The sequence below is a fragment of the Lynx canadensis genome, chromosome D1, assembly GCF_007474595.2.
Source record: "Lynx canadensis isolate LIC74 chromosome D1, mLynCan4.pri.v2, whole genome shotgun sequence".
Lineage (NCBI taxonomy): Eukaryota > Metazoa > Chordata > Mammalia > Carnivora > Felidae > Lynx > Lynx canadensis.
Genome location: NC_044312.2, coordinates 99935552 through 99960374, shown reverse-complemented (window position 1 = coordinate 99960374; position 24823 = coordinate 99935552). Strand labels below are relative to the sequence as shown.

At 40.6% G+C, this 24823-nt stretch overlaps 1 protein-coding gene across 12 annotated transcripts in view; it reads left to right on the top strand.

The window, feature by feature from the left end:
- The window catches only part of AGBL2 (ATP/GTP binding protein like 2), a 47089-nt gene that overhangs the window by 16360 nt on the left and 5906 nt on the right, over positions 1-24823 (top strand). For 10 of the 12 annotated variants that reach the window (XM_030333973.2, XM_030333975.2, XM_030333976.2 and 7 more), the window contains 9 exons: positions 467-574; positions 7723-7876; positions 10405-11187; positions 12728-12884; positions 17028-17154; positions 17750-17850; positions 18897-19027; positions 22500-22566; positions 24594-24719. In XM_030333973.2, coding sequence (XP_030189833.1) covers positions 467-574; positions 7723-7876; positions 10405-11187; positions 12728-12884; positions 17028-17154; positions 17750-17850; positions 18897-19027; positions 22500-22566; positions 24594-24719 — 1754 coding nt within the window. The remainder of the gene's footprint in view (positions 1-466; positions 575-7722; positions 7877-10404; positions 11188-12727; positions 12885-17027; positions 17155-17749; positions 17851-18896; positions 19028-22499; positions 22567-24593; positions 24720-24823) is intronic. The other 2 variants (XM_030333983.2, XM_030333978.2) reach the window with 1 other exon arrangement.

Sequence of the window (24823 nt, the reverse complement as noted above, 5' to 3'; positions counted from 1 at the left end):
TAAAGTTTATATTTTGGGGCGCCTGGGTGGCTCAGTCGGTTAAGTAGCCAACTTCGGCTCAGGTCATGATCTCACAGACTGTGAGTTCGAGTCCCGCGTCAGGCTCTGTGCTGACAGCTCAGAGCCTGGAGCCTGTTTCAGATTCTGTGTCTCCCTCTTTCTGACCCTCCCTCGTTCATGCTCTGTCTCTGTCTCAAAAATAAATAAACGTTAAAAAAAAATTTTTTTTAAAGAAAGTTTATATTTTTGTTGTATATGCTTTTTGTTAAAAATCTCCTCATAATCTTTATGGAAAGAAGCAAGACATAATTTACAAACAAACTGGAGACTTACTATGAGAATTTGGTTTGATTCAACCAGACTAACCATATGAATAATAATTATTATATATAATTTTACATTAGTTCTGGATAAAATACCTTTTATGTTGCTTCTTATTTTGTACATTTTTAATGTTTTCTTTCAGAGTGGGTTCCACCTCAACCAGAATATTTCTATCAACCTACAGGAAATGAAAAGTTACCAGAAATTGTAGGAGAAGAAAAAGGCACAGTTGTCTTTCAATTAGATTCAGGTATTGTTATTACACTGAACAGTCAGTGATAATCATGACAATATTGTAATAAACATATTTTCTATAATAACAGTTATTTTTAACAAACTATAGTTTAGTGATAAATAAACTGTCCTTCCAGACCAGCCTGAATAGGAGCCATGATATTAATGGCTAATCAGATTTAAAATTTCAGTTGTTTTTTGGGGTGCCTGGGTGGCTCAGTAGGTTGAGCGACTGACTTTGGCTCAGGTCATGATCTCACAGTTTGTGAGTTTGAGCCCTGCATCGGGGGCTGTGCTGACAGCTCGGAGCCTGGAGCCTGCTTCAGATTCTGTGTCTCCCTCTCTCTCTGCCCCTCCCCTACTCATGCTCTGTCTGTCTCAGAAATAAATAAACATTAAAAAAAATATTAAAAATAAATAATAAAATAAAATTTCAGTTGTTTTTTAAAATGACAGTACCTTTTTCTTAATAGTTCTAAGCCCATTTTAGAGGTTCTTCTGTATTGGGGAGCCTGGGTGGCTTAGTTGGTTGAGCTTCTGACTTCGGCTCAGGTCATGACCTCACAGTCTATGAGTTTAAGCCCCACGTCGGGCTCTGTGCTGACAGCTTGGAGCCTGGAGCCTGCTTCTGATTCTGTGTCTTCCTCTTTCTCTGCCCCTCCCCCACTCATGCTCTGTCTTTTTCTGTCTCCAGAAATAAATAAACATTAAAAAAATAAATTTAAAGGTTCTCCTGTGTCACTCCACTTCCTAGAAATCAGATATTGGATATTCGGGGGAATTTGCTCTTCTTTTCTCCATCTCTGTGTTTTAGTGAGTTCTTTGTAGTATGTGCATATAACTCTCATTTACCATGTGGTTTAATTGATTTCCATTAATTTGCAGCCTTCCTATAGGTAGAATCCATCTCTCTCTTTTAATGTTTATTTTATTTTGAGAGAGAGAAAGAGAGCGCAATTGCGAGCAAGGGAAGGGCAGAGAGGGAGAGAGAGAATCCCAAGCAAGCTGTACACTCAGCACGGTGCCTGACACAGGGCTCAATCCCACAACCATGAGGTCATGACCTGAGCTAAAATCAAGAGTCAGACACTTAACCAACTGAGCCACCCAGGGGCTCCTAGAAAATATTTTTAGGGGCACCTGGCTCAGTTGGTTAAGCATCTGACTGTTGATCTCAGCACAGGTCTTGATCTGGGGATCGTGAGTTCACACCCTGTGTTGGACTCCTTGCTGGGCATGGAGCCTACTTAAAAAAGAAAAAAAAGAATGAAATTTGGGAAATATACAAATACTCAGAAATTAAATCGCATATATATATATTTTTTTTAACATTTGTTTATTTTTGATAGAGAGAGACAGAGTGTGAGCAGGGGAGGGGCAGAGAAAGATGGAGACACAGAACCTGAAGCAGGCTCCAGGCTCTGAGCTATCAGCACAGAGCCCCATGTGGGGCTCGAACTCATGGACTGCGAGATCATGACCTGAGCCGAAGTCAGATGCTCAACTGACTGAGCCACCCAGGTGCCCCTAAGCAGCACATTTCTAAGTAACCCATGAATTAAAGAAATCATAAGAGATGAATATTTTGAGCTGAGTAAAAATAAAACAACATATCAAAATTTATGGGATGCAGTTAAAGTACTGCAAGGTAAAACTATGGCTTCAAATGCCTATATTTGAAAGGAAGAAAGAGCTCCAATTAATTAAGCTTTCATATTAATAAATTTGAATAATAAGCACAAACTAAGTCCAAAGCAACCAGAAGGAATGATATAATAAAGATAAGGATGGAAATCAGTGAAACAGAAAATAGGAAAACAATGTGGAAAATCAAACCAAAAGTTGGTTCTTTGGAAACCTCAACAAAACTGACAAAACTTTAGCTAGACCAACCATGAAAAAAGAGGAAGGAAACACACACAAAAAAAGAATTACAAGTTACAACTTATTGCCAAAAAATTAAACAACATAGATGAATAGGAAAAATTGTTAGACACAACTGACTCAGGAAGAAATTTTAAAAATCTGAATAGATGAAAACAAAGAAATTGAGTTAGTAATTAAAAATCTTTGTGCAAAGAAATTCCTTGCCCAGATGGCTTGACAGGGTTTGTTTGACTTATATCAAACATTTAAAGGTGAAATAGTACTAGTCCTTCATCAGCTCTGAAAACAGTAACAGGAGGAAACATTTCTAACTATTTGTGAAGCCAATATTCAAAGTTAGACAAAGACATCACAGAAAAGCCGTATTCCTTAAGAATATAAATGCAATGTTTTGATGATTTTTTTTTCTATCCAGGTTCATAACTGTGGAGACTTAGATAATAAGTATTTTAAAAATGAGGACCTCTAAAAAAAATAAATAAGTAAATAAAAATAAATAAGTAAAATCAGGATCCCTAATAATCATCTTTAGGGCAGAAATGTTTCCTTGCTGATGGAGGCTAAAGACATTTTACTCTTTTCGTTGTCAGCGCAATGATTGCAGGTTGCCTTCAAAATCTTCATAATTCACTGTGGCTCCTAATGTTCTAGAATCATAGAGGTGGAAGGCACACCGTGTTCTCTCCTTCCCTCTCCACCTTCCTTCCACAATACTGGGCTCTACTATGTGTATCAGTAGCAAACATTTATTAAGCAGTTACTATGCACTGCTATTTTTTCTGCATGCAGTCTTAAAAATCTCTTATCTTGTAAATGAGAGATGAGGTAAAATCAGGAAAAGAAGAGGTAAAGAAAAAGATTTTTAAAGAAAATAATCTATTGCTTAAAAAAAAAGAATATAAATGCAAAAATCCTCAACCAAATATCAGTAAACCAATTCCAACAGCATATTAAAGGATTATACAGCATGACCAGGGAGGATTTGTTCCAGGAATGCAAGGATGGTTCAGGCTAAAAACCATACACCAACGTGGCACACCACATTAGAACAAAGGGAAGAACACGATCCTCTCAAGTGATGCAGAAAAAGCATACGAACATTCAAAAAACTAGGAATAGAAGAAAATTCCTCTGCTTGAAAAAGGTTATGGAAAGGATGAATCAACTTCACACTCACTAAAATAGCTATAATAAAGGCAATAACAGGTGATGGGTAGGATGTGAAGCAGGTGGTAATAGAAACATTTAAGACAGAAAGGACATAAGGGCACCTGGCTAGTTGAGTTGGTAAAGCATGCTAGATCATGTGACTCTTGATCTCAGGGTTATGAATTCAAGCCCACATTAGGGGTAGAGTTTACTTAAAAAAAGAAAAAGAAAGGAGATATAATGTTCAAGAGCAATGAGTCAAGAAAAGTTAATAGGAACCCTCCCAAGGATGAGGAATTGAGTTTTAAATTCATAATCTCAGAATGTGAAGTTAGTCATAGGGAGGGACATGGCAAGCTAGAGAAGCTTTCAATAAGGGTATCCTTTGTCATCACCAAAAATCATCTGATGCTTATTGTATATATAGGTACCAGAGTTAATTAGAAGTTTTTTTTTTTAATTTATTTATTTTGAGAGAGAGAGAGATAGACCACGAGCAGAGGAGGGGCAGAGAGAGAGAAAGAGAGAATTGCAAGCAGGCTCTGCACTGCCAGCATGGAGCTCAATGTGGGGCTCGAACCCACGAATCATGAGATCATGACCTGAGCCGAAGTCAGATGCTTAACCGACTGAGTCACCCAGGTGCCCCTAGAACTTCTTAAAAGGGGTTCTCTGAGATTGGGAAATGTTGTATTCAAGAAATAGCAAGAAAAATATTCTCACAATTTGAAAATCAGTATTTGCTATACAGTAATGATCAGAAAGGAAATCAATTTTATTGGAGGAGGAATATGTACCAAGTTTAGTTAGTAGAAATAAAATGTGTTAAGTCAATGAAATCAGGGTAGGCTTCTAGAGAAACAACCAGAACTAGGAGGGAGGGACCGCAGTGTTCACATTTCCACAACTGGAAAAATGAAATGAACCGATTCTAGCAGGTGGCCCAACTTCGAAGTAATTTCATATGCTCTGTTCCCAGTTGCCTTGATTATGAGTGCTTGTGTTAGTAATACTGTGTTGGGAAAAGCTACATGTGGGGAAGTGAGTGAGGTGAAGCAACTTACAGTTTCCCTAGCTCCACCTATGGAGAGTCTGAGAAGGAGTTTGGGAGACATTAAAGTATAAGGTCTTAAGTGGATAGACTTCAGTCATAAATAATGGAGGATGTACTGCTCCTGGAACCTCAAGAAAGTATTGGGCTTTTTTTTTTTTTTTTTACGATTTCATTTTTAAGTGGGGAGCCTGGGTGGCTCAGTTGGTTAAGTGTCCGACGTCAGCTCAGGTCATGATTTCACAGTTTGTGAGTTCCAGCCCTGTGTCGGACTATGTGCTGACAACTCAGAGCCTGGAGCCTCTTCAGATTCTGTCTCTGTTTCTCTCTGCCCCTCCCCCTGCTCATGCACTCTCTCATTCTCGCCCTCAAATATAAATAAACATTAAAAAAAAGAAAAAAAAGGATTTAATTTTTAAGTAATGTCTATACCCAAAGTGGGGCTTGAACTTCACAACCCCGAGAACAAGAGTTGCATATTCAACCAACTGAGCCTGCCAGGTGCCCCAAAAGTCTTGGGTACTAGAAGTCTATTTTACCTCTTGTTGACCTGGTGGTAGTCATTTTCAACAAACTCCTTGACCTTGAATTCAGTTGCTTTACCTGTTCTATTCCGAGATGTTTTCTGCCTAGGAGCAACCACTAGGGCTGAGAGCTCACTCTCCTGAGGGCAACTTTTGTGAATTTTCCTTATTGTCCTGTTAATGCGCAGTTGTGGCAGTGGTCTTGATCTTGTCCTTTGGATTCACCAAGGAGAATTGAGCCCACCCTGTTGGAGGAATGAAGAAACAGAAAATGGAGAAGATGGGACTCCAGGGAGAATTTGGGAGTTTGTCGGTTTACCTGCTATGAGAATAATGGGGAGAAACAAGGAAAGAGGTTTTATTTTTGAGAAATGTTACTGTGGACTATGAATTGGATCATCTTTAATGTTTTTCCCTGAGAGACTCAAAAAAATGTCGAAATTCCTGTATTAATTACATCTGGTTGCTGGTCTATAACTTTGTGCTTCCATGAAGAGACTGAACCACGTAGGTCCCCAGCTTTTAGTTGCTTTACGCGACTCTGCTCCTGCCTCCTCTGTGCTTGTTTTCTTCTTTTACTCGCTTCTTTATATGCTTGCTTTTCTCTTTTGCTCTCATTTATTATCCAAATATTTATTACCTAAGTCTTCACGACAGAGTTGCCTATTGAAACAAAAGCTGTCGTAACATGAACAGATTTACTAATAAATTAGACTTATATAATCAGTCCCCACATGTCAGCATATTACTGTTTAATGCTCCCATCTGCCCTGCCCTGTGGTCAGCATCTTTGTTAATATCAGTCACTTGCCAATTGGTGGATATTGTTAATATGTGACAATATAATGCAAGTACAGTAAAAATCAGCTGCAAAGTGAAATTATCCTTACAAGAGATGCAGGATTTTATGAAGCTGATGGATGTTAAGGAATTGTTTGAATCACTTGCAAAGCCACTGACAAATGAGAATCTAGATATTTTTTTTAGCAGTTAACAACAGTTGAAGAGAAAATCAACAAAAGATGACAAAATAGGCTCTTCTAGACATAATGATAAGAATATGGTGGTACAAAGTCTTTGGGAAAACTACAAAGTTTTACAAATAGTTTTGAAATAGTTTTGCAAAAGAAACTAAAAATCAAAGATGTCAGATGGTAGTCTTACTGAATTTGTCTGAAAAGTTGCAACCCCACTTTTTTTTTTTAATGTTTATTTTTGAGAGACAATGAGAGTGGGGGAGGGGCAGAGAGAAAGGGAGACACAAAATCCAAAACAGGCTCCAGTCTGAGCTGTCAGCAGAGCCCAACAGGGGACTTGAACTCACAAACCGTGAGTCACAAACCACACTCACAAACCAAGTTAGATGCTCAACTGACTGAGCCACACAGGTGCCCCTCAACCCTACTTTCTAAAACAAATTAACAATTGATTATTGCAAGGATTAGAAAGAGATGATTATAATCTAAATTTTGTTAAATAAAATAAATTATATATATATATATATATATATATATATATATATATATATATTTGTTGTTTGTTTTAGCATCATTTTAAAGATAAAATTTCAATCATAACATTTTCACTATAATTACTATAGATATTTTGGTTCCCTTCTTAGGCTAATTCACCCATGCCAATTCTTCTCAAACTTCTATTATTTTTTTATATTTAAATCTGGAAGGATATACCAAAAAAATTATATGAAGTATACTTTCTCTTTTTGTTTTTCTCCATTATCTTTTTTGTAATGTTTATTTTTTATTTTTGAGACAGAGAGAGAATGGGAGAGGGGCAGAGAGAGAGGGAGACACAGAATCTGAAGCAGGCTCCAGGCTCTGGGCTGTCAGGATAGAGCCCGATACAGGGCTTGAACTCCTCCCAAACTGCAAGATCCTGACCTGAGCAGAAGTCGGAAGCTTAACTGACTGAGCCACACAGATGCCCCTCTATTATTATTATTATTATTATTATTTTTTTTTTTTTTTAATTAATAGATGCTCAGTTGGTTGGGCGTCTGATTCTTGGTTTCGGGTCAGGTCATGATCTCACAGTTTCATGGGTTCAAGCCCTGTATAGGGCTCTGCACTGGCAGTGCAGAACTTGCTTGGGATTCTCTCTCCCTCTCTCTGTCCCTCCCCTGCTTGTGCTGTCACTGTCTCTCTCAATATAAGTAAATAAATTTTTTTAAAAGTTAAAAAATAATAGATGCTATTTTTTTAGAATAAAGATTGTAAATGTTTTCAGATGCTCTATGTAGAATCTCATTTGTTTGTCAACATCCTTTCAGATTAGGGCTTATGTGGGTACAAACAGTATCTGAGATGCCAGGGGCAGCCGTGCAGCAAAAGGAGGTGCTCTACACCACTTTAAAGGTCTTCAAAGAAATACAATGTTTAAAATTAAAAGTCTCAGCAAGGACCCTTGAAAATCTGAATATTCATTATCGTTAACCTAGAATGGCGATAAACACACAGAGGAGCTCTGTGAATATTGGCTGGATGAATAGATTCTTAGTGGAACCTGCTCTAAATAGGTCTGTCTCCTCTGCAGTGCCCACCGAAGGTTCCTATTTCACTAGTTCCAGAGTGGGAGGCAAGCGAGGGATCATCAAGGAGCTTGCTGTTACGCTGCAAGGACCTGAGGACAAGACTCTCCTGTTTGAGTCAAGGTTTGAGAGCGGGAATCTGCAAAAAGCTGTCAGAGTGTGAGTAACAGGAATTTCCCAAAGGGGTGATCACTGGAGGGACTGACTCACATCTTCAGGAGTCATATTAGGAGTTAGGGGTGTTTTTGGAAAAGAGAGAAGTGGTGAGAAATGGTATGAGGACAAAGAAAAATTGAATAATTGTGACTCATATTCCCTCAGGGTAAAAATTTATCTACATTTTTTTTTCTGCTTATGAAAGAAATTAGTATTAATTTAATTTGTGTTAATAGGGGTGCCTCGTTGGCTCAATCAGAAGAGCATAATCTCAGGGTCGTGAGTTCAAGCTCTGTTTTGGGTGTAGAGTTTACTTAAGTAAAACTCAAGAAATCTGTATTAATAAAAATACATAACATAAAAAATTGAAGTTCTGTAATCGTACCTCTCAGATGCAGAAACTGTTAACAGTTTGGTATACATGCAGTAATTTTTCCCCCTTTTACTGTGTATGTATAATATACAGAAATTATTTTGTTTTTAAAAATAGCATGATGGTGTACATACCGTTTTGCAAATTGCTTTTTTCCACATAATAAGCTTTATATTTTTCCTATGGCAATACTGCAGATTTATCTCATTATTTTTTTAATTTTATTTTTTATTTTTTTAAATTTACATCCAAATTAGTTAGCATATAGTGAAACAATGATTTCAGGAGTAGATTCCTTAATGCCCCTTACCCATTTAGCCCATCTCCCCTCCTACAACCCCTCCAGTAACCCTCAGTTTATTCTCCATATTTATGAGTCTCTTCTGTTTTGTCCCCCTCCCTGTTTTTATATTATTTTTGTTTCCCTTCCCTTATGTTCATCTGTTTTGTTTCTTAGTCTTCATATGAGTGAAGTCATATGATTTGCGTCTTTCTCTGACTAATTTAACTTAGCATAATACCCTCCAGTTCCATCCACGTAGTTGCAAATGGCAAGATTTCATTCTTTTTGATTGCCGAGTGATACTCCATTGTATATATATACCACATCTTCTTTATCCATTCATCCATTGATGGACATTTGGGCTCTTTCCATACTTTGGCTATTGTTGTTAGTGCTGCTATAAACATTAGGGTGCATGTGTCCCTTCAAAACAGCACGCCTGTATCCTGTGGATAAATACCTAGTAGTGCAATTGCTGGGTCGTAGGGTAGTTCTATTTTTAATTTTTTGAGGAACCTCCATACTGTTTTCCAGAGTGGCTGCACCAGCTTGCATTCCCATATCTCCTTATTTTTAATAATTCATATTATTCTATTGTATGGGTGTTCCATATCATGTGTAACCTGTGCCCAGCTGATAGGAAATGAAGGTATTTACTGTTTTTTGTTTAATGAATTAACAGAATTAATACTCTTGGGCACTTTTTAAATTATATATATATATAATTATATATATATGTATATATATATAATTTTTTTATTAATTTTTAAGTTTACATCCTAGTTAGTTAGCATATAGTGCAACAGTGATTTCAGAAGTAGATTCCAGTGATTCATCCCCTACATATAACACCCAGTGCTCATCCCAACAAGTGTCTTCCTTAATGCCCCTTACCCATTTAGCCCATCCCCCCTCCCACAACCCCTCCAGCAACCCTCAGTTTATTCTCTATATTTAAGAGTCTCTTAATGGTTTTTCCCTCTCCCTGTTTTTATATTATTTTTGCTTCCCTCCCCTTAGGTTCATCTGTTTTGTATCTTAAATTCCTCATATGACTGAAGTCATATGATATTTGTCTTTCTCTGACTAATTTCGCTTAGCATAATACCTCTAGTTTCATCCATGTAGTTGCAAAGACATTTATATTTTTAAATATTTGTGATGTTATGGGATACATTCTAGAAATATAATTGGGGGGCCAAAGGGTTTGAACACTTTAAGTATTGCTGTTTTTTGCCAAATTACCCTCCAACATGATTTCAGTTCCCATCACTGGTGTATGAGAGCGACTGTTTCCCAAAGCTGGAATACGCATGAAATGGAGGGAGAATGACTTCATATTTTAATTTGCCTTTCTTGCATTATGCCTGTGTGGGAGCATCTTTTCAGGATTTAGTATTTGTATTTCCTCTTCTGCTACTTTTCAATAAGGTGAATGCATTGCAGAGATGCCCCCTCATCTTCAAACAGTTGATAATCAGAGCTAAAATAACACCTGAGGCTGACAGGTCTCCTCCATAGTGGTCATGTCCAGGAGGTAGCTAACAGCCAACAGAGGGCTCTGGCTTCGCTGCCGTTAGGTGTGGTTCTAGAAATGTGTTGAAGTGGTTGGGAACTGCTACTGAACACTCCAGAACGATATTAAAAAACTCACAGAGCTCCCAAATACCCCAAATAAACTTGGTTGACCCATATTTCTTTCAGCCTAATGTATGAGTTGAGGAACTAGGTACACTAGAAAATTAATGTTTGAGGTAGCAGGCTTTCCTGTTGAAATAAGATCTATTTTTGCCCGGGTAAAACATTTTTTAAGCTTTGTTTTTTGAGGGGGGGATGTGGTGTTACAGAGATATTCTTCTATTTTCTCCACTACAGAGATACCTATGAGTATGAGCTCACCTTGCGAACTGACCTCTACACAAACAAACACACTCAGTGGTTTTATTTTCGAGTGCAGAACACTAGAAAAGATGCCACCTACCGCTTCACCATTGTCAACTTGCTAAAACCCAAGAGCCTTTATACTGTAGGGATGAAGCCACTCATGTACTCCCAGTTGGATGCCAAGACCCACAACATTGGCTGGAGAAGAGAAGGAAATGAAATCAGGTACTATAAGAACAACAGGGACGATGGGCAGCAGGCCTTTTACTGTCTCACGTGGACCATTCAGTTCCCACACGACCAGGACACTTGCTTCTTCGCACACTTCTATCCATATACATACACTGACTTGCAGTGCTACCTGCTGTCAGTGGCAAACAACCCTGTCCAGTCTCAGTTCTGCAAACTCCGAACTTTATGCAGGAGCCTTGCAGGAAATACCGTCTACCTGCTCACCATCACCAACCCATCCCGGACCCCTCAAGAGGCAGCTGCAAAGAAAGCTGTGGTCTTGAGTGCCAGAGTCCACCCCGGAGAAAGTAACGGCTCCTGGATCATGAAAGGCTTTTTGGACTTCATCCTGAGCAACTCTCCAGATGCCCAGCTCCTCAGAGATATCTTTGTCTTCAAAGTGGTTCCTATGTTAAATCCAGATGGAGTGATTGTGGGGAATTACCGGTGTTCATTGGCTGGAAGGGACTTGAATAGACATTATAAAACCATTCTGAAGGAGTCTTTCCCTTGTATCTGGTACACCAGGAACATGATCAAAAGGTGAGCCCCTTTATCTGTTGATCTTCCTCTGAATGCTGTGAGTGCTCTCTGATGGGTGCGAGGGCTCTCTTTGATGTAGCAATCAGATACGGCTTGAGAGAGAGTCTGCCATTCTCTTTGCAGTCACATGAGTTCGTTCAGTTTCAAACTTTTAAGTCATGTTTTGTCTCTGGGGTTAAACTGAACATGCAACATTTCTGCCAGGGGTTGTTTGACGTATAAGTGAAAACAATGGAATAGAGAGGTCAGAAGTCAGAAGTTCATAGGTCTTTGTCAGGAGGCCTGGCGAATAATAATAATAGTACCTAACTACTAGGCAGTGTTTGTGTATAGGGGACAGGCGGTATTCTCAGTGCTTTACAGATACATGACCCGTGTAATCTTCACATTAACCCCCTGAGGTAGGCACAATCAGTATCCCCATTATATATGATGAGGAAACTAAGGCCCAGAAAAGTCAAGTCACTTGCCCAAGGTCATAGAGCTAATAAGCAACAGAATAGATAATTTGAATACACGCTCTCGGGTTCCAGAATCTGAGTTCCTTATTACCTCTTATATTTCATCGCATAAAGAAAGAATAATAAAAAAGTCAGTTAATATTTTCCAAGCCTGTGTGAAAGCAATTGAAGGCTATGATGTAATAGCACCCACCTTAAAGGAACTACTACTTAAAGGTACTCTGTGTACTCCTCTCTGCCAAACTACAGCGTGTAAGATATGTGAATGCATACACCTTCTAACCTTATCTGTGTGAGAGGGTGGGGGGAGTGTTGGGCTGGCAGGCAAGATGGCTAAGGGCATGTGCTTGGGAGTCAAGACAGGCCTGGCTTTGAGACGTGGTGTTACTACTGGCTGGTTCTGTGACCTTGGATGTGATTGCACCTCTCTGCACTTCAGCTTTCTCATCTGTAGAGGAGGGTAATCTTACCTGCCTTGGGTGGTTACTTAAGAGAATTAGATGAGGACCCTTGTCATCTGTTTAGCACAGTGCTCAGCACATTGTAAGTGTGTGGCATTACTGTCATCCTCTTCATCCTATCATTATCATCATGGAGAAGGTGACCGTGATGGAAGACTGAGGAGGTGTCCTGGGTGAAGAGGAGACAAAGAGGACCTGAGCCTTACAGGAACCGGTACTGGAAAGTCAGGGACCCAGGCTTTCTTCGTTTCTCTTTTTCATCCTTACACTAACAGCCTCTTCCCTTCTCTTTCTCTTTCCCCAGGTCTGCCCCCAGAGGGGGCTTTCTTTCAGTTGATTTCCTCCACTTCCTTGTCAACTTATACAGGGCCTATCCAACACCCCTTTCCACATCAGGGTGTTTTCATTTCAAGTCCCTCTGACTGGCATTGGTGAGGAGTGCTGGTGTCATGTTTACAGCAGTAGCCGAAGGTGGGGACAGGGTCCTTTGAAGGGGTTGGCATTTTCTTTAGTGGGAAGGTAGCAACAGACATACTTAAGGAAGAGACTGTAAAAGATCCTTGATTATTTTCATGCATCTGGATGTCCACTAAATCTTTTGTTTGCCCCTCTCAATAGACTTCTTGAAGAAAGGGAGGTTCTCTTGTATTGTGATTTCCATGGCCACAGCCGTAAGAATAATATCTTCTTGTATGGCTGTAATAACAATGATCGCAAGTACTGGCTTCATGAGCGAGTCTTTCCTTTAATGTTAAGCAAAAATGCGCCAGATAAGGTAAGCACGCAAGGTAAGCACATAAGGTAATCTTCCGTCCATTGACTAAGGAGGAAAGGAGTTCGCTGCATCCTATGTGTAGTGTTTGATCTGCCACTTCACATTTCTTTTCATTATCTTGGGTAAATCCCAGCAGCCTGGACCTCAAGACTTTACTCTGGTTTTCGTTTACAATATAATGATTCAACAGTTCTCTACATTATTCAATGTTCATCGTAAGTGTACCCTTAATCTGCTGTATCTATTTCACCCATCCCCTGCCCTCCTCCCCTCTGCCAACCACCAGTTTGTTCTCTGTACTTAGGACTCTGCTTTTTTGTCTCTTTTTTCTTTGTTTTGTTTTTTAAATTCCACATATGGTTGAAATCATATGGTACTTGTCTTTCTCTATTTCACATAGCATTTTACCCTTTAGGTCCATCCTTGTTGTTGCAAATGGCAAGATCTCATTCTTTTTTATGGCTGAGTAATATTCCATTGTGTATCTATACCACATCTTCTTTATCCATTCATCTATTAACAGACACTTGGGTTGTTTCCATGTCTTGGCTATTACATATGGGTGCAATAAACATATGGGTACATGCATACCTTGGTATAAACATATGGGTGCCATAAATATATGGGTACATATATATCTTTTTTGAATTAGTGTTTTTTTCTTTGGGTAAATACCCAGTAGTGGAATTACTGAGTCATATGGTAATTCTATTTTTAACTTTTTGAGGAACCTCCATACTGTTTTCCACTGTGGCTGCACCAATTTACATTCCCACCAACAGTGCATGAAGGTTCCTTTTCCACATCTACACCCACCCTTGTTATTTCTTGTCTTTAATTCTAGCCATTCTGATGGGTGTAGGTGATATCTCATTGTGGTTTTGATTTGCATTTCCCTGATGATGTGTGATGTTGAGGATCTTTTTATGTGTCCATTGGCCATTTGTACATCTTCTTTGGAAAGGTACTTCAAGAACTTAGAAAGGTGTGGCTTTAAGAATTACTCTGTGTACATCCACAAAAGAACAGATAAATAATATATAGTATATCCACACAATGGAATGTTATTCAGCAATAAAAAAATGAGGTGCTGATATGCTAAGACATAGGTGAATCTTGAAACATGCTACGTGAAAGAAGCCAGACCTAAAAGGCCACATTTTTGTGTGATTCCATTCTATGAAATGTTCAGAAGAGGCAGATCTGTAGAAACAGAAAGTAGTGATTAGTCGGTGGGGAGGGGGAGGTGGCCTGACTGCTAATAAGTACTGGGTTTCTTTTTGGAGGTAATGAAAATGTTCTAAACAGAAAGTGGTGATGGCTGCATAACTGTAAATATACTTACATCCTTGAATTGTGTACCTTAAATGTGTGAATTTTACAGCATGTGAGTTATATCTCAATAAAGATGATATTTTTAAAAATTTTTTAATGTTTATTCATTTTTGAGAGACAGACACAGACAAAGTACAAGCAGGGGAGGGCAGAGAGAGAGAGAGAGAGGCAAAGAATCCCAAGCAGGCTCCAGGCTCTGAGCTGTCAGCACACGGGGCTCAAACCCACAAACTGTGGGATCATGACCTAAGCTGAAGTCGGATGCTCAACCGACTGAGCCACCCAGGCGCCCCTCAGTGAAGATGAGTTTTGAAAATTGCTCTGGCCTCTTTTCCTGGGCACAAGTTCAAACTCTTAGTAGGTAACTTATTCTCTTTAATCCTGTGCTTGGCAGTGATAGAAGGGATTGAATGATACACAAAATACTAATATTATATGAGTCTCCACAGAAAAGTTTACATAAGACAAGATTACAAATAACTGTAAGATAGTAAATGGCTAATAAATACAACTTAAAAGTCTTTACCAGTTGGCTGAGTAACAGCTCTGACAGTTAGGCATAAACAGAGGATCTGCATTGGCTTAGACGTTGGTTTTCAGCATCATAAATAGATCCACAAAATGTAATTTCATTAGAAAGAAGAAATTAGGGGCGCCTGGGTGGCTCAGTCAGTTAAGTACTCAACTCTTGATTTCGGCTTAGGTAGTGATCTCATGAATTGTGAGATTGAGCCCATGTTAGGCTCTGCACTGATTGGGATTCTCTTTCTCTCTTTGCCCGTCCCACACTCACATGTGCGCTTGCTTTAACAAATGTTTATTTATTTTTGAGAGAAAGAGAGGGAGCGGGGAGGGCAAAGTGAGGATCTGAAGCAGGTTCTACGCTGACAGCCAAGAGCCCGATCTGGGCCTTGAACTCACTAACTGTAAGATCATGACCTGAGCTGAAGTCGGTCACTTAACCGACTGAGCCACCCAGGTGCCCCATCAAATAAATAAACATTTACCAAAAAGAAAGAAGAAATTAGGTTGGATTTAGAAAAGTTTTTAAATAATAGTGCACATTTTCTCCTATAAAGATATATGACAAATATTTTATATCTACTATTCTTACATTAAAAAGAAAGAGGAAGCTTTTCTTTCTCCCTCCATTTTTTTCTTCCTTCCTTCCTTTTCTCTTTGTTTTTAAAAAATCTTCCTGTCTGTGTTTGCTAGGGATCTCTTTAAATAAAATGGCATCCAAATATGTGTCTTGTTAAAAAAAATGTTTTTTTAATTAAAAATAAATGACATCCAGGGGCACCTGGATGGCTCAGTTGGTTAGGCTTCTGACTCTTGATTTCAGCTCAGGTCATGATCTCTTGGGTTTTGGGTTCGAGCCCCATGTTGGCTACATGCTGACAGTTCAGAGCCTGCTTGGGATTCTGTCTCTCCCCCAGCCTCTCTGCCACTCACCCACCTGCACGCTTGGTCTTTCTCTCTCTAAATAAATAAGTATTTTTTAAAAAATTAGGGGTGCCTGGGTGGCTCAGTCTTGAGTGTCTTACTTGGACTCAGGTCATGATCTTGCGGTTCATGGGTTCAAGCCCCACATCGGACTCTGTGCTAACAGCTTGGAGCCTGGAGCTTGCTTCAAATTCTGTGTCCCCCTCTCTCTCTGCTCCTCCCCCACTCATGCTCTCTCAAAAAATAAAATAAAAACATTTTTTTAAAAGTTTTTTAATTAAAAAACAAATGACATCCAGAACCCAGTATCTAAAACAATTAAAAACAGAGCTATACTAATTAAAGGGGGATGGCAGGCTTGGAACCTTGCCCATTCTGCCTCCTTCAGTCTTTGTGGCAGGAATGCTTGAGGCTCCTCAGTAGAACCCCTGGATTCCAGGGTGCACCACTTAAAAACCACTAGGTGGTGAAATGCCTTCCCACTGTAAAGCATTTTCAGCAGGATAGGATAGGTCGGGATAGGTGCCAAGTTTACATTACAGACTCCAAGTAAGGAAAGAGGGTTGGGGTGGTCATGAAGGACAATGGAGGATATTGAACTCCGAGCCAAGAACATTAAGTATGAGGAAGTGAGACAGTTCTAGGCAGATTATAGGGGTGAGGCATACCCAGATCATATATAGAGGATAAACCCAACTGGATCCAAGGGCTCAAGTTGCAGAGGAGTAGAAAATAAATCCTAGAAATGTGGCTAGTGTCTTGAATGCCAAAGTAAGCCAGCATTCCCAAACTGGAGTTCAAAGGACCCTAGTCCTGCAAAATGTCCCTGGAAAGGTAGGGAAGGGAAGGAAGGGTTCACGGGCAATAAAGAACAGAATTTACTCTCTCCCCTTTGGAGACTCACAGTCTACAATAATGAAATGCTTGGGAGAGGGGGTACCTGGGTGGCTCAGTCGGTTAAGCATCTGACTCTAGGTTTCTGCTCAGGTCATGATCTCGTGGTTTCATGGGTTCAGGCCCCACGTTGGGCTCTGTGCTGGCAGTGTGGAGCCTGCTTGGGATTCTCTGTCTCCCATTCTCTCTGCTCCTCCTCCACTCACGCTCTCTCTGTCTCTCTCAAAATAAAAAAAAAAGGTCCTGCATAGGAAGACTGTGTAATTTTGTTAGCCCCTCATCCTCCTGACCAACATGACCATAGCACTAATTTTCTCCTCTGTAATCCCTTAGAATTATTACTATTTTATGGAACATACTTTAGGAAATAATATATAGACCCCAGGGAAACCATTCTTATATTAATGAGTCATTGGCATCTTATATTTGCCAGTTTATGATTAACAGAGGATTTGGGTTTCTTTTTAGTTCTCTTTTCATAGTTGTAATTTTAAGGTCCAAAAGTGCAAAGAAGGAACAGGACGAGTTGTAATGTGGCGGATGGGAATCCTGAACAGCTACACCATGGAATCTACCTTTGGGGGGTCCACACTGGGTAAGCTCTCTTTTGTATATCATAGGTCAGCATGACAAGGGGGAGCCAAGCAAAGCTCTGAGGACAGGAAGTTCTTTTGAATGTTGGGGAGATGATTGACCTAGAGAGTTTTCTTAACTGCGCCTTATGCCAAATTTGACTAACCTAAATATGAGTGTGAAATATAACACTTGGTGGGGCAGTATAGGCCCAAATATAATACTTGATGGGGAATCAGGCAGATCTGGGTTCGAATTGCCTCTCCATTTCCAAGTTGTGTAATCCTGGCTCAGTTACTTCATTTACTCTTTGAACCTCATTTTTTTTTTTAATTGGCAATAAAAGTAGTACCTGCATTATAGGTACTACTTAATGCATGTAAAGCCCTTGGCATAGTGCCTACCACAGAGTAAAACTTCAGTAATCATGGCCATCATGATTGGAAATTTTTTCATTGTCAGATTCTTCTGAACCAAACCAGATCTAGAAGGAGAAAGACCCTGTCCAGAAGCACAATATTCTAGAATCAGAGGTGGCGTTTCTAAGGAGCTATTCATAAATTAGATTTGCATTTGCTTATTATTTAATGAGAAATGTTTATGGATTTTTTTTTCAGGCAATAAAAGAGATACTCACTTTACTACTGAGGATCTAAAGTCTCTAGGTTATCATGTTTGTGACACCCTTCTGGATTTCTGTGATCCTGACCGAACCAAGGTAAAAATGGGGTTCAAGAAATGGGGTGGTGCTACTGTGATCAGTTTCACATGGGTCCAAAGTCAGCCTACTGAGATTATAGGTGGTCTTTATTTTCCTCTTAATATCGTTCTGAAGTTTTTATAATCAGTAAAAGAAAGCCCCCAGCCTGCACACTGTCCACAAATAGCAACCTCATAACTCACCAAGAATATAGAAGCCTTCATGCCAACCCTCCTTCAGCACACCTCTCCCTCATTTTGCTTTCCAGAAAAGCAGGAGTTCTTCCCCTTCTCTGAAACTAACCCTGCCCTTTGTGCACCCACCAGCCCCTAAATCCATGGCCTCCCTAAGGTCTTGCCTTATTAATTACCTCCTCCCTTTTCTGTGTCCTCAGTTTTTTCCTCTTCTTACTTCTTTTTTTAGTTTATTTATTTATATATTTTTAATATTTATTTACTTATTGTGTGTGTGTGTGTGTGTGAGAGAGAGAGAGAGAGAGAGAGAGAGAGAGAGAGAGAGGGTCAGAGGGAGAGAGAGAATCCCAAGCAGGCTCCAGGCTGTCAGCACAGAGCCCGTTGGGGGCTCGAACTCACAAACTGTGAGATCATGACCTAAGCCAAAATCGAGAGTTGGACACTTAACCAACTGAGCCACCCAGGCGCCCCTTTAATAAAAAAATATTTAAAGGAGAATCAGCCACAATACGGCCTGTTATATCACATCTGCCATAAGCCAAAATCTGAACAACCCCATTCTAATGTTTCCTTCCTTGCTATTCACAAAAATACAATAAATCAGACCATTGAATTGTTTAAGAAGTTTGTTATTGTCCATAGCCAGGGAAAAGCACCTAAAGCATAAAATTCACTGATGTTCTGCCCGAGAAACACTTTTACTGCAGCTCATGTAATTTATATGTTAACATGTCCTTAGAAGCAGAGGTTACCACTCACACATCTTTATGTCCCCAGCAATAAATAAAGTGCCTTTCCGCATATGCTTAGTAAATATTTGACATATAAATAAGTGAATAATCAAAAATGTCCTTTCATTGATTTCCACAGTTCATGCAGTGCCTAACAGAGCTTAAAGAGCTCTTACAACAAGAAATCCATAAGAAATTCAATGAGCTTGGACAAGATATGGATTTAGAAGGAAGTTGGAGTGACATCTGCTTGTCTGACATTGAATCCAGGTAATGAAATGAAACTTCATTTCAAAGAAAAACCAGAGAGGGGCACCGGAGTGCCTCAGCCAGTTAAATGGCCAGCTCTTGGTTTTGGCTCAGGTCATGATCTCACAATTGTTGGTTTGGAGCTCCGTGCTGACACTGACCACGTGGGAGCCTGCTTGGGATCCTCTCTCTCTCTCTCTCTCTCTCTCTCTCTCTCTGCCCCTCCTGTGTACAAGAGCACTCACTCTCTCCCTGAAAAAAAAAAAAAAAAAACATAAGGAAAAACCAGACAAGTTCTATTTTTTTATTGTTTTTGTTTGCTCTGTTGTTTTGTTGGTTGAGCCAACGGTGCAAAATATTGAATAAATTGTAGCGCACTTAAATATATATAATTTCTTCAGCAACTATGTATTGAGTGCCTGCTCTTTGACAGCATCTTTTCTAGGTTAGGGAGATGGGCAGGCAGTGTGTGTAGGGCCTTGAGGCAGTTGTAAAGCCTTTGTCTTTTACTCCAAGGGAGACGGAAAGCTTTTGGAAAGTTTTAAATAGAGAAGTGTCATGTTCTGACTTGGGTTTTAGTTTCAGTAGGAATACCCTGGCTGCTATGTGGAAAATAGATTGTAGAGAGGAAAGGTGTAAGCAGGGACATGCATTTGGAGGCTCTTGCAATAATACAGGTAAATGCAGGTGGTGGTCTAGACATGAGTAGTTGTAGTGGTTGGGGGTGTATGAATTGGTTGGATTCTGGATATATTTTGAAGTTTCAAACATTACAATTTTCTTATGGATGAGATATGGAGCACGAAAGAAAGAGAATGAGTCCATAATTGATTGGATGGAGTTGCCTTTTAAGTGAGATGGGAAAGATTAAGGTGGTGGAGAAGGTTAGGGGAGCGGTGAAGGTCAGGAGGCTAGTGTTGGGCATGTTCAGTCTGAGACGTCTATTAGGCATCTAAATGGAGATATTAAATAGGCAGTTGAATATATGAGTGTGAAGTTCGCTGGAGAGGTCAAATAGAGTCATCATTGGATAGATGATGTTTAAACCTTAAGACTAGGTGAGATCCCAAGGGAGTACGTGCAGCTCGAGTAAATAGGAGGTCCAAGTCTAAGCAGGGTACACAGCGCACACGTCACAAAGATAGGGAGGATCCAGCAAATGAGGTAGAAAGACCAGGACCCTACAATGGCTGACAGGCTATAGGAGCTAGCCACCTGACACCTTATAACCTCCACCCTCACCCTTTCACACACCTCTCTCTATGGCTACACTGGCCTCATTCTTCTTCAGACTCGCCAGGCCCTCTTCTGCCCCAGGGCCTTTACACTAGCAGTCCCAGCTGCCTAGAATGCTCTTCCCGCAGATATCCACATGGCTCATTCCTTCACCTCCTTCAAGTCTTTGTTTAAATGTAAAATTTGTCAATGTGGCCTACCCTCATTACTCTAATACTGCCACTTGCTCCCCTGCCTTTGCCCTCCTGCCACTATTCCCTATCTCCCTGAGGTACTCTACTTTTTTTCCATAGCACGTTATCACCTTCTGTCTGTCTTAGGTCATTTACATCTCTATTGTGTTTATTATGTATTATCTGTTTCCTCCTATTGGATGTAGGTCCCACAAGGTCAGAGATCTTTATTTTGTTCACCTCTGTATCTCATGTGCAGAGTACCCGGCACATAGGGAGAGCTCAATAAATATTTGTTGAATTAATTTAGTTTGTAAGGTCTCAGCCCCACACTCATAATCTCTTCAACTATTTTAGGAAGCCTACCAGGTGGGTGAGTATCTGACAGGTGGGCAGGAACACCTTCTACTCCAGCTTACTGGCCAAGGTGCCTCATACCCATCCCAGCTGCCCTCAGTCAGAAGATTTCTGGGCTGGACATGACAGAGGCTGCGCTGTAGACTGTGGTGGACAGTCGAAGGCTCTCCTTCCTACTCTCTGTGGACATAGAGTTGACATCTGGGCCCTAAAGCAGTTCTGCTGGCTGAGTCTCCCAAATGTGTCCTTAGGAACCTCAAGTCAGACCATCAGGCCAGGCAGTGTGCCCCATTCACCATGTTGCCTCTTCCACTCTTCCAGAATTATTTGCCTCGCTCTCCAGGACCACCGCATGAACCACTCTTCATCTCAGCCTCAAAAACAAAATGCCCCTGCATGTCAACCTGTTGGTACCGAGCCCGGGGGCAGTCCACTCAGAAACAGGGAGACTGCATCCTAGCTGGCTTAGCAGGGACACATTTAGTTAAGATACATTTAGTTAAGAATTATTGAAACCATTTTGCCAGCATCTGAACAGGAAGCCAGCTATCACGGGCCTCCATGGGTCTCCACCTCTCCGTTCTCACCATTACCCAGAAAAGCAGACTGCGAGTGTCCAAGCCCAGCTTGAGTGTGCCCTGTGTTTGCACGTCCATGGTTTTCAACATTTTCCGTGGCATGCCGCATCTAATGTTTTTATCCCGTTGATTAATAGTTTTCCGTTATCTCCAAAAGGGACTTCAGAGACTATTATCCAGTGACCTCAAAGGCTATTCCTCAGACTAGAAAAACCTTTTGAGAACAGGGAATTGGGAATTAGATCTGAGAAGAGAGGGCGTTCTTCCTGCTGTCTTACCGTGGGGTTCCTCATTGTGGACTGAAGGGAGGGAGGTGGAGCATGAACAGGATGAAAGGCCTGAGCAAAAGAATGGTCTGAAATGCTCTTTTCCCAGGAGATCTGAGTTTTGTGCCTAAGACACTTTTTTGTACATGGAGGCCATGTTCTGGAGCCCAGCTCTGGCTTCTGGCCACGCACACCCCGGGAGAGGGGAATGTATAATGGGACGCTTAAACAATGGACATGATGAAGGACACAGGGATGGAGAATCCAAGTCCTCATTCATCCTAGCCCTTGAAGGAAGGGGGAGCTGGCCCTCTTTGGGGGAAGACTTCAGATCCGTCTGGACCTGCATCCACAACTTTTGAAGTGGGAATTGAGATAATAAAAGTAATATTCCTGGCCTCTGACCTACAGATTCCTTGTTATCAAATATGTTTATGTATATATTCAACACAGTTTTAAAGAGTACCCGGAGGCTCCTTGCTCTCTGAACTGGACCTGGCCAGACAGGAATGAATGAAACAAGCCCCGCTTTCAAACAAATCATAGTCTGTTATTCTCTAGAGCTGCACAGCGTCCCACAGTGACTGCCACGAGCAGCTTTGCCCACCTGGCCAGTACTTACTTTGCCACATGGATTATAGACTCCTTGGTGCCAAGGGCTTGGTCACGCTCATCTCTGCGCTCGATGCCCTGCCTGGCACGTAGTAGGTGTTCAGAATGAATGAATGAATGTGCTTGTCCGGAATTGCTGGTCATCGAAATGCAGGCACTGGGAGCAAATAGCGGACTGGATATTCTAGTCCCACGCTGCCAGTCTGGTAAATGTATATGTCCTAGACATTAATAACAGGCATCTCCCTTTCTTCTTTCCTTCTGGAAACAGCACCAGTGGTTCTGATAGTTCCCTCTCAGATGGTCTCCCTGTTCACCTACTGAACGTAGCAGATGAGGTAAGATTATCAGACTCTTCCACTCAGGAAGTAGCAGCCTTAAGGAAAGCATGAGTCTCCTGGATAATTTGGTGGAATTTTCCAACTATCCTAAAATCTATAGAAAATAGATTTTCTATACCTATTGGTTACCCTGCCCTGGAGTCTTTCATTTTGTCCTTTATCACCTTCCTTTTATTTATTTATTTAAATGTTTTATTTATTTTGATTGAGAGAGAGAGAGAGAGAGAGAGAGAGAGCAAGGGAGGGGCAGAGAGAGGGAGACACAGAATCCAAAGCAGGCTCCAGGCTCTGAGCTGTCAGCAGAAAGCCCGATGTGGGGCTCAAACGCACGAATCTTGAAATCATGACCTGAGCCAAAGTCGGTTGCTTAACTAACTGAGCCACCCAGGCGCCCCTGTTTATTTGTTTTTAATAACTTTCCTTTTAAAAATCTAGGGGAAAAAATGTGAAGACTCCATGTTTACTACAAAGTCAACAAAATTTTTTAAAAAGTTTAAAACTGAAAAACATCTTTTTTTTAAAATTGTTTTTACTCTTGAGAGAGAGAGACAGAGTACGAGTGGGAGAGGGGTAGAGAGAGAGAGAGAGAGAGAGAAGGATACACAGAATCGGAAGCGGGCTCCAGGCTCCAAGCCATCAGAACAGAGCCCGACATAGGGTTTGAACTTACGAACCATGAGATCATGACTTGAGCCAAAGTCGGACATTTATCCAACTGAGCCACCCAGGTGCCCCTAAAAGTGAAAACATCTTAAGAGATAGGGGTTGTCTCTTGATCTTGGGGTTCAAGCCCCATATTGGGTGTAGAGTTTACCTAAAAAAACAAAAACAAAACTATTTCAAGAGATAGAGGTTGTTAAAAAGACCCATACTTTAAAAAAAAAAAAAGTGTTTCTTTTTTTTTTAAGTTTATTTTATTTATTTTGAGAAAGAGAGAAGGAGAGAGGAAGAACATAAGCAGGAGAAGGGCAGAGAGAAGGGGAGGGAGAGAATCCCACGCAGGGTCTGCACTGTCAGCTTGGAGCCCGAGTCGGGGCTTGATCCCATGAGCCGTGAGATCATAAGCTGAGCCAAAATCAAGAGTCAGATGCTTAACCAATTAAGCTAACCAGGTGCCCCAAAAAAGTGTTTTTTTATTCATATAGTTTTAGTTTTTTATATTTCCATATATTAAATTTTCTTTGCTCCATCTCATTCACAGATCTTATTACATAGATGATATGTTTGTTGTGGTTCATTATGCACATAATTCCATAGTTGCATTAATAAATACCTCCATCATACAAGGTGCCTGGGTGGCTCAGTCAGTTGAGTGTCCATCTCTAGATTTCAGCCTCGGTCATGATCCCAAGATCATGAGATTGAGCTCCATGTCAGGCTCCGTACTGAGCTTGGGATCTGCTTGCTTAAGATTCTCTCTCTCTCCCCCTCTGCCCCTTTATCCTACTCACTCTCTCTCAAAAAAAAAAAAAAAAAGGAAGAAGAAGAAATAACTCTCTCATAGGGTGAGATATTAAGGCTGTGTCAGATGGAACCTGCCAAATCAGACTGGACCCTATAATTTTTTCAGCTGGATTTACAACATCAATATAAGCGTCACCACTCAACAGGTCCCTGGAAAATCAGTCCTGAGCTTCACTTGCTTAATTATTAAAGCCACCTTGTGTAACAGACAAACTGACTCTTAACTACACACCCAGTATCAGTATTGTCTGTACCTGACATTATTGCCATAAGTAATCTGGTTTCATATTGTAAAGCACAGATATTTGGATATTGATATAGGTGTCCCTTTGGCAGCATACCTGCAATAGTGGGATTTGGGGGGGTTAAATGGGGAGCAGACTCTGGTAACAAGGCAACTGAACTGTTCATCCTCCGAGCCAGCAGCAGTTGGGCACCGTGAGGGCCCATGTCCCGGGGCAGCTCTCCTGTCTTGAGTGTTGTGTAAAAGAGTGCTGCACGCAGGTGGTCATTTCCTCCGGAATCCTCAACGACTAGGTTCTCTGTGTTTTTTGGAACAGTTGAATCAAAAGAAGAAGATGTATAAGAAGAAAAAAAAGAAGCCGCTTCAGACTAGGAAACAGCGAAATGAACAGTATCAGAAAAATAATTTGATGCAGGAGTTAAAGTTAACAGAAGATGCCCTGGTAAGAAGGCTCTGTTGCCTACTTCTGTGGTCTGGTTAAAGAGAATTCCAGAGTGGGAGCAGGACAAGGGGTTAACGTTTACTCTCAACCAGAAAGGGAATGGG